Source organism: Triticum dicoccoides, chromosome 2B, assembly GCF_002162155.2.
Source record: "Triticum dicoccoides isolate Atlit2015 ecotype Zavitan chromosome 2B, WEW_v2.0, whole genome shotgun sequence".
NCBI lineage: Eukaryota > Viridiplantae > Streptophyta > Magnoliopsida > Poales > Poaceae > Triticum > Triticum dicoccoides.
In genome coordinates, this window is record NC_041383.1 from 356642131 (window position 1) to 356652061 (window position 9931).

The 9931-nt window shown below is 43.7% G+C and overlaps 1 protein-coding gene across 7 annotated transcripts in view; it reads left to right on the forward strand.

The window, feature by feature from the left end:
- Positions 1-8157, forward strand: part of LOC119363692 (protein GRIP-like) — a 41899-nt gene extending 33742 nt beyond the window's left edge. For 2 of the 7 annotated variants that reach the window (XM_037629059.1, XM_037629057.1), the window contains 5 exons: positions 3436-3507; positions 3591-3638; positions 6932-7037; positions 7117-7175; positions 7814-8157. In XM_037629059.1, coding sequence (XP_037484956.1) covers positions 3436-3507; positions 3591-3638; positions 6932-7037; positions 7117-7175; positions 7814-7924 — 396 coding nt within the window. In that variant the 3' untranslated portion in view covers positions 7925-8157. Of the gene's footprint in view, positions 1-3378; positions 3508-3590; positions 3639-6931; positions 7038-7116; positions 7176-7722 lie in introns of those variants that run through there. The other 5 variants (XM_037629056.1, XM_037629058.1, XM_037629055.1 and 2 more) reach the window with 5 other exon arrangements.
- Positions 8158-9931: the final 1774 nt, after the last annotated feature.

Below are 9931 nucleotides of genomic sequence, written 5' to 3' on the forward strand. Positions count from 1 at the left end.
CTTCTCATATTGATAGCTCCTCGACCTTCGGACACTTCATCCACACAAAACTTTAACAAAAACTTGTGAGATCCGTTAGTGTAATAAAGCAAATCACTACCTTTAGGTACTGTAATGAACTCATTCTTTATTTGTATGGGTGTTAAACCTACTGTATTTCAAGTTCTCTATGGTTCATACCCAACAATACTAGCCATAGATTCATCGAAATAAGCAACCAACACATGCAGAACAGAATCTGTTAAAAACAGAACAGTCTGTAGTAATCTGGAAGTTTGGCAAACTTCTGTAACTCCTAAAATTATAAACTAAATTTGACAATTTGAACAATTTGTACAGAAGTAATGTGCAAAAAGAATCAAAACCATTTGACCTTCCAGTTAAAAATGTAAATTCATGCACTACAGCCTAAGTTTCTGTTTTTGTTTTGCACATAGTAAACAAGCAATCTAATCATCCTAAAACCAAGGCTTGGCACATTATTTTTGTAATACAATGAATATATACAATGGGATAATTATTTACAAAGAAACTTCCATGAAAAATTCTACACTATTTCCGTGAGCATGAGCACAAGTGCTCAAGGTCGACCCTCACTTCTTCAATGCAAAACCTTCCAATCGCTTCTCTTTTTGAAAAACTTTTTAGGCATGAGAGGCAAGTAATAATTTTTTTGTATTTTTATTTTTAATTTTTTTTGTATGTTTCACCCACAACTAAACAGAAACAAAAAAGGAAAAACAAAATCTACTTAATGAAGAAAGCAAACAAGCACACACAAGAATATCAACCCCACGCTATTGCTCCCCGGCAACGGCGCCAGAAAAGAGCTTGATAATCCCCAAGTGCAAGGAATCATCGTAGCACTTTCCAAAGATGGAAGTGATAAGTATGGAGTGTCGAACCCACAAGGAGCTAAAGCTAAGATCAATATTCTCTCAAGCCCTATCTGCCACTGATACGACTCTACGCGCACAGAACGTTTGCTTTCAACTAGCAACGAGAAATAAAACTACGTTGTGGGTATGGAGAGGATAACTTTGCATGATATCGGAGAGCTAAAATATAAAAGTAGGTGCTGTTATCATAAAGTTAGAATATAATACTAAATAATATAAGTAACGAGTGTGGAATAATGGTGGATCGGTGTGCGGAATTGTCCTAGGTAATTGTTAACATGACCGGTAATCATCATTGCAGTTTCATATGAGGGAGAGGCATAAGCTAACATACTTTCTCTACTTGGATCATATGCACTTATGATTGGAACTCTAGCAAGCATCCGCAACTACTAAAGATCATTAAGGTAAAACCCAACCATAGCATTAAAGCATCAAGTCCTCTTTATTCCCATACGCAACAATCCTCTTACTCGGGTTTGTGTTTCATTCACTCACCAACCCACTATGAGCGAATCATGAACGTATTGCAACACCCTACAGTGGAAATCCCTCACGCTTGCGCGACACGGAGGGCACCATAGGACAGCACCAAAGTAAAACATACAACTCATACCAATCTAGATCATCAATCAACCCAAAGACAAAAGATATCTACTCAAAACATCATAGGATGGCAACACATCATTGGATCATAATATGTGGCATAAAGCACCATGTTCAAGTAGGGGATTACAACGGGGTGCGGGAGAGTGGACCGCGTAAAAGAGATGAGGATGGTGATGATGATGGTGATGTTGATGAAGACGATCACCGTGGTGATGATTCCCCTTCCGATGGCACTCCGGCACCACCGAAAGAGAGGAGGAGAGGTTCTCCCCCTTGTGCTTCCTCCTCCATGGCCACCTGTGATGATGACCCCCTCCGGCAGGGTGCCGGAGAGGGCCCCGATTGGTTTTTCGTGGCTACAGGGCGGCGGAACTTCTGATCTAATCTCCGTTCTGGAAGTTTTAGGGTACGAGAGTATATATGGGTGCAGGGGTATGTCGGAGGAGCTACGGGGGCCCCACGAGGCAGGGGCGCGCCCGGGGGGTGGGCGCGCCCCCACCCTCGTGGGCAGCCCGTATCTCCCCTGACGTGCACTCCAAGTTCCCTGGGTTGCGTTAACTCATGTGGACACTCAGCCCAAGGTAGCTGCTGATTCTGGCAGTCCTGTCTCCGATCCATCCGAATACAGAAGCCTCGCCGGTGGTCTTCAGTATCTAACCATGACACGCCCTGACTTGGCTTACACGGTTCAGCAAGCTTGCTTACATATGCACGATCCTCGGGACTGCCATCTTGCCATCATCAAAAGGATCCTGCGGTATGTTCGCGGCACCACCACTTCTCGCCTGCTCCTACCTGTATCCGTGTCGACCGATATTGTGGCTTATTCCGATGCGGACTGGGCCGGCTGCCCAGACACACGACGATCAACTTCTGGTTACTGTGTGTATCTCAGTGGTGCTCTAGTCAGCTGGTCTTCAAAACGGCAGGCCATTGTCTCGCTTTCGAGCACGGAAGCGGAGTACAGGGCGGTTGCCAATGCAGTTGCCGATTGTGTTTGGCTCAGACAGCTCCTCGCCGAGCTCGGGTGCACTCTTCCAAAGGCCACCGTTGTCTTTTGTGACAACATCTCAGCTGTGTACATGTCCACCAATCCAGTTCATCATAGGCGGACTAAACACATCGAGTTGGATATTCACCTTGTCCTTGAAAAAGTAGCCCTTGGTGAGCTTCGTGTTGTTCATGTTCCAACTACTCAACAACTAGCTGACATCATGACTAAAGGTTTGCCAACAAGCTCGTTCCAAGCTTTCAGGTCCAGTCTCTGTGTCTCTTCCGGCGACGACGACTCGACTGCGGCGGGGTGTTAGCGAACGTGTGTTTATGCATGTATAGGTAGTGCTCCTAGTGGTGTACTTTGTAACGTTATCTAGGTCCTAGTCTTCAGGCTGGTAGTGTGTGAGTTAGTTGAGATCCTGTAACTACATATACGTGTAATCTCTCTGAATAATAACAGTATGAGTTGCACAAACCATTCTCTCCCTCTCTCGCTCAAATCTGACATGGCTGGCATGTGGTTTGACCCTGGGGTCATAAGGGTTAGTCCCTACTGGAACCTACTGGTTTTGCGAGCCAGAAGGTTACCCTATTGGTAACAAACCCAGGTGCAGCTCACCAGGGCCAATGGGCCGAACCAGACCACGTTAATCTTGAATGGCAGCACCCATGCCATCTTCCTCTCCGGTTCACACGAGCTCCAGCAAACTCCCAAGAAACCAAAGTCCGAACTAGTTACATGTATTTAATTGGACATTTGATCTGTAATTTTGCACCCTTGTGATGATGTCCTAATGTTTTACCCATTCTTTCTTTTCAGTTACCCATTCAAGTTATAACACCTCGCTAATCAACAATACTTTGATGAAAACAGATAACAACTGGGATACGACATCTCACAGTTTTCAGCTTACAATTGTGTACATTTCAGCTTCTTGCACGGCAACAAGCACAAAGGGAAGAAGAATTGGGTCAGTCACACAGGCATATCTTGGCGCTTCAAGTCAGTTTCAGCTTAGCAGACATTTTCGGTGGTTCTGTTCTTCATTTTTGGTGTGAACTAAAATTTTTCTTTGCATTGTTCAGCAAGAAGTTGAAGATCTTGAGCGTGAAAACCGTCTTCATGATCAACAGGTGACTTTGAATCTTTCCCTTTTCACACCTAAATTAGTTGTGTAGCCTTGATTGGATGTGCTGATTAATTTAAAAATACAAGATGATCATTCTAGTCATGGTATGTTAAATATGATTTAGTTTTGCAAAATGTGTACCGTATTTCCCAAATATAGTGTGGTATGCGTGTTGACTTTATTCATGGAGTAAAATCAGCAAAACTACATGTATAATGAACTATCACAAAACTGCACATTGAAGTTTTCATTTCACTAAATTATACATGGATTTTATCAGTGAACCCCTCATGGCTGGTGCATGCTATTGAGTGTATTGTCATCAGTCACGGGGTGGGCAGGGCAGGAATTGAAATCAATTATCTACGACCATATTATAACATATAGTTTGAGGGGGAGGCAGCTCAGGCTTTCCATATAGTTTACGTGTGAGGCAGCTCAGGCTTTCAAGGAGAGCGTTACTAAGGAGGACTCTTGGTAGGAAGGAGGAGATGCAAACAATATGTCGATTAAGATGCCGACTTGCGTTTGGAAGGTGGCTTCAGAGGAGTTTGGGGTAACCAGGGGAAAAGTCAAAGCGAAGCTAAAGACACCTGGTGGTGGACATCTGTGGAACAATGATGTCCAGAAGGCTATTAAGGAGAAGAAAGATTGTTTCAGACACCTATACCTGGATATGAGTGCAGACAACATAGAGAAGCACAAGGTGGCAAAGAAGACCGCAAAGCGAGCTCTGAGTGAAGCTAAGGGGTAGGGCGTATGAGGACCTCTACCGGCATTTAAACATGAGGGAGGGCGAAAGGGACATCTATATTATAAGATGGCCAAGATCCGAGAAAGGAAGATGAGGGATGTCAACCAAGTCAAATGCGTCAAGGATGGAGAAGATCGACTTCTGGTGAAGGACGAGGAGATCAAGAATAGGTGGCGACAGTACTTTAACAAACTGTTCAGTGGAGAGACTGAGAGCTCCGCCATTGAGCTAGACTACTCCTTTGATGATACCAACATGTGACGAATCCAGGGAGGCTTGAAAAAGGATGAAAGGAGGCAAGGCGATGGGTCATGATTGTATCCCAATTGAGGTGTGGAGATGCCTTGAATACAATTAATATGGCTAACTAAGCTTTTCAACCTCATTTGATAAACAAGATGCCCGAAGAATGGAGGCGGAGTATATTAGTACCAATCTTCAAGAATAAGGGGGATGTTCAAAGTTGTGCTAATTACTATGGAATTAAGCTGCTGAGCCATACAATAAGCTATGGGAGCTGTTGAGCACCGCTTAATAAGAGGAGTGACCAAAAATCTGTTTGGTTTCATGCCTGGGAGGTTGACATGAAAGTTGTTTTGTTGGTATACGACCTATGTTTTTAAAGCGTCCCTAAGGCGACGCCTAGGCGACGCCTAGGCGTCGAAGCGCTCCCCCTCCGCTTTGGAAAATCGACCGCTTTGGGCGCCTAGGCGTCCAAAGCGCCCGCCTAGGCGTCGCCTAGGCGCCAAAGCGCCCCCCCTCCCTAAGGCGGTAAGGCGTCGCCTTAAAAACATAGTATACGACAACTTGTGGAGAGATACAAGGAGCAAAAGAAGGACTGCATATGGTGTTCATTGACATGGAGAAGGCCTAAGGTAAGATCCAGTGAAATGTCATGTGGTGGGCCTTGGACAAACACAAAGTCCCAACAAAGTGCATTACCCCCATCAAGGACATGTATGATAATGTTGTGACAAGTGTTCGAACAAGTGATGACGACACTGATACTTACAAATAAGAATAGGACTTCACCAAGGGTCAACTTTGAGCCCTTATCTTTTTTGCTCTAGTGATGGATGAGGTCACAAGGAATATACAAGGAGATATCCCATGGTGTATGCTCTTTGCGGATGAGGTGGGTGCTAGTCGACCACGAGCAGATCATACACCGCGAAGTCCTGCTACAGGGCTACCTTCCAGAGATCAATCCACAGCGAGTCCTGGAAATTCATATGGAAGAGTTGGGCACCGTCCCGGGTACGCTTCTTCCACTGGCTCGCCGACCAAGACCAGTGCTGGACCGCCGACCGCTTGGCACGCCGTGGGCTGCAGCACCATGACCCTTGCCTCCTGTGCTGCCAGGACCCCAAGACGATGGACCATCTGCTCCTTCGATGCCCCTTCTCCATGCAAGTTTGACATGCCATCATCGCTTGGCTAAGCATGCCATGCACGCCACCACGCCATGAACCTTCCCTCCTGAACTGGTGGCACACTGCCAGGCAGGGGACGCTGCAGTCCATGCGCAAAGGCCTAGCTTCCATGGCCTTGTTACCCCCCTGGATGATCTGGAAACACCGCAACAGTTGCGTCTTTGAGGGCGCCCCACCTTCGGCGCAAGACCTTGTTGTGAAGATCAAGGAAGAGGCGTCGCTCTGGGCCAATGCGGGAGCTGCTGGCCTTCGCGACATCATCCCCCAGACTTGGGACGTGCACTGATTACCCATTTTTCATCACCACTTCTGTACCTCCTAGGAGTTTTCCATTATATGTGTTGTTTTTTGTGGAATTTAATCATATTTTTATACTGTTGTTCCTAATTCTGAAGTACCGCTCAAGCCTATTTGTCTCCAACAGTAGTTCTGCAGTAACTATTACTCCGGTACCGCTATTACTCGTGTGCTGCACTCGAGTGATATGGAAGTCATGCTCCTATATCATCTGTTCCTTGATGCTGTTCTGGTCAAATTTTATTTATCTAACTAACCTTGCTGAAACTGATAGTGAAAACTTTGGTATGAACTGTTGTCACATTATTCGTGATGTGATTAATTTTCTGGTCATTATTCTTTGTGATACATTCTTAGAAGTATGAAAGATGTCCTATTCTTATTTTATCACGTGAACATTGGAGTGCAGTAGGCTAATAGAAGCTTTGTCTTTAGGCCATTAAGTTGCACAATAGTCCTAGTTCTGTGGGATTCTCGTGGAATCCAGCGATGGGAGTCAGTGAAGTCATGAACATGTAACAACAGTTTATGTACATGTGTTGTGTACTGTATAATCATTTATAATTGATTGAACTAGACACATGCTTCCTGCATTTCACAAAGTTATATTTATATAGTTTGTGCCCCCTTCCCCTTTTGCTATGCGGTCAATGCAGTGATGAGTTGAATAAAATACAGAACTAAGACCTTATATTTAACAAAAATATCTTTCACCCTTTTTGTGTTCCGATGAAATTTGTAATCTTTACATGACTTGTTATTGGTGCGAGGCCTTCAGTTGGATGCCTGATCTATTGAAATTCTGTATTTCAGGAAGCAATGTTGAAGGCTGAGCTTCGGAATATGGAGAGATCACAAAAGCGAGAAGGAGTAGATATGACATACCTAAAAAATGTGATCTTAAAGCTTCTTGAAACAGGTATCTGGAACTTTTTATTGCTTATTTTTCTGTTGATTGACAGATGATATGAAACATTGACTTGGTATCTTTTACACAGGGGAGGTGGGGGCCTTGCTGCCTGTGGTTGCGATGCTACTACAGTTCAGCCCTGACGAGGTACTTGTAACTCGTACTAGTATATAAAAAATGTTTTATCTTAGTGTCCTAACTTGTAACCTGTGATATGGTGTTTAATTAGTACAAATTAGCTCTAGAAGGCCTTAGATCCTATATTATAGTAGCACATGGTTAAGTTACTCAAATATTGAAAAGGTCACAGGGAAGTGTTTTATTCGGATAACACTGTTAAGCATCATGTGACATGTCTAAGTGTAGAATTGTAGAGTACATTCTAGACTGGACAGTTATAATTCCTATAGCATAATATAGATATTAAAAGCCACACTTAGGAAAACCCCATCCTTCTCAAACTTGTACTCTCAGCATATAAGCATTAACTAATTGTCATCATGATTATGGTAGAGTTGTTCACCTAATCACCTTGAACAAGGACCTGGATCTATCATCTATGGATTACTGCTTCCATCCTGCTGTCATGGGTTCAGTTTTGGGAGTGCTTCTTTTGTTGTTGTTACAAGAAGTACTAAGAATTTATCTTGCTTCCATGCCCCGTATAAGGTTTTCAATGATATTGTTAATGCAGTGGTTGGAAATTCTCTGCAACAGGAATGACTGTTATAACACTGATATTAAAATACCAATTATGCCAAGTTGACATTCTCAAGCCTTCGCAGCTCAATAAATGCCAACATGGCGTCCTCTCAAATGTCGCTTCCTTACCAGCTACAGCATTGTCAGATGGTGGATCGACACCAAACTCATTCTTTGGAAGATTCACATTCTAATAGCGGTGCAAGATGTTGGTTTTGATTATCCATGTTTTAGCAGAGGTAGATTTACATTCATGGGGTGATTCAAAATCCCAGCGATTTTACTGATTGTGATTCTTTTGTTTGCATGTTTCTCATCTCTTACCTTTCGTAAAGCAGTGTATATTATAAAAATAGAAAACCATAACTATCTATGTATGTACTTTCAATATAAGCATTCATTCTCAAAGGGAACATTATTTTTGATTTCTCGCTCTGGATATTTAGATTCAAAGACATTGCACTAAGAGACGCTGACAGATCCTGGCTTAATTATCTCTCCTCTAGTCTTGATCCCCTCTTGTAATGTACTCCCTCTGTCTTAGATTATGGGATGGAGGGAGTACATCCTTTATGAAAACGTTTTATATTATGGACGCCGTTAAGTGCCACACGTGTGGGCGTTAGAGAGATTGTCCATATATTTTGTATGGTGTATAAGAGGAACAGCCCACACACCTGCGTGTGGGCAAAACAAGTAATGCCCACACACTTTTTTTCCCCTCCCGATCTTTCTCACGCGCGTGCGTAGGCGAAGTAGATAATGCCCACATGCCCCGTATGTCAGGCCTCGTACCTCGCGGTCCCACACGTTACGCGTGACAGTCATCGTGCGCTCGCAGTTGCCATGGTCCAGACCTTCGTTCATGTTCGTTTAACTGCAGTTGCCATGTCGCTGAACTACGGTTGCCATGTCGGACAACTGCAGTTGCCATGGTTGCCCAATTACAGTTGTCATGTATGGTCTGGTCTACTGTAGTTGCCATGATTTCAAAATTTTAGGAGTTGCCACATACTAACACTAGCAGTTAAAAGAGTTGTCATGTGCTCACAAGCATGATAGGGCAGTTGCCATGTAAAAAGGACGAGTTGCTATATGCTTACGTGCACGTTAGGGCAGTTGCCATGTACCATGCAAAAACACATGGCAACTCGGTCAAGAGAGAGTTGTCAATTGCTTACGTGCACACTAGGCAGTTGCCGTGTACCCTGTAAAACATATGACAACTCGGGTAAAAAGAGAGTTGCCACCTGCTTATAAAGCACACTAGGGCAGTTGCCATGTGCGCTGCAAAACATATGGCAACTAGCAGCTTGGGTGTGGGAGAGGAGACGAGCGTGTGGGCGAGATGACAAATGCCCACATACTAGCCCTTGTGCGTGCATGGAAAATGACGTGTGGGCGAACTGCTGAATGCCCACACACCAGCCCCTCTCGTGTGTTGAAACCGCCGTGTGGGCGACCGGATGAACGCCCACACACCAGGCCAGTCCTACGTGGCACTAGAAATATGTCAAGATTCGTGCGCTCGCGAACGGACGCGGATCCACGCGTGTGGGCGAGATGCAAACGCCCACACGTGTGGGCGTTAACATTTCCGTATATTATTGGCCTGATGGAGTAACAACTATGAGCCATAATATATTCAGGCGGGGAAGCTCTCTCTTCCTGTGACCGTTCAAAAAAAAAGGAAAGGTAGTCAAAAAAAGAAAAGAAATGGTAGGATCCGCAGGTCATGGTTTTTGTACAAACTGTCGTACACGTATGAGCATTCTAGAATCATGCTAATCTGGAAATTTTGTATTTAGTGGCCTATGTGTGTTTTCTAGAATGAGCACTGAATATTAGTAAAATTAGAAAAACTATCCATGCGTTGCAACGAGAAAAAACATCATACTCCTAACCCGATAAGAATGACCTAAAACAAAAATGATTATTTGACTAATCTCTCATCAATTATGTTCAACATGAAGAAAAATTATGTATAAGTTGAAGAAAAATTATGAGGGTTGAAGATTTTTTGGCTGGCCCGTAAGACAAAATCGTTTATAAGTTGGAAGGCAGTTCCTTCTCCAACTAATGTGCGCACTATGTTATAGTTCAGATCTGTAAGTAACTAAATGGATTTTTGTGGCCATTACAATATCATAGAAATGGAAAATTGTCAACCTTAATCTGCCAAACAATAGTAACATGAACCC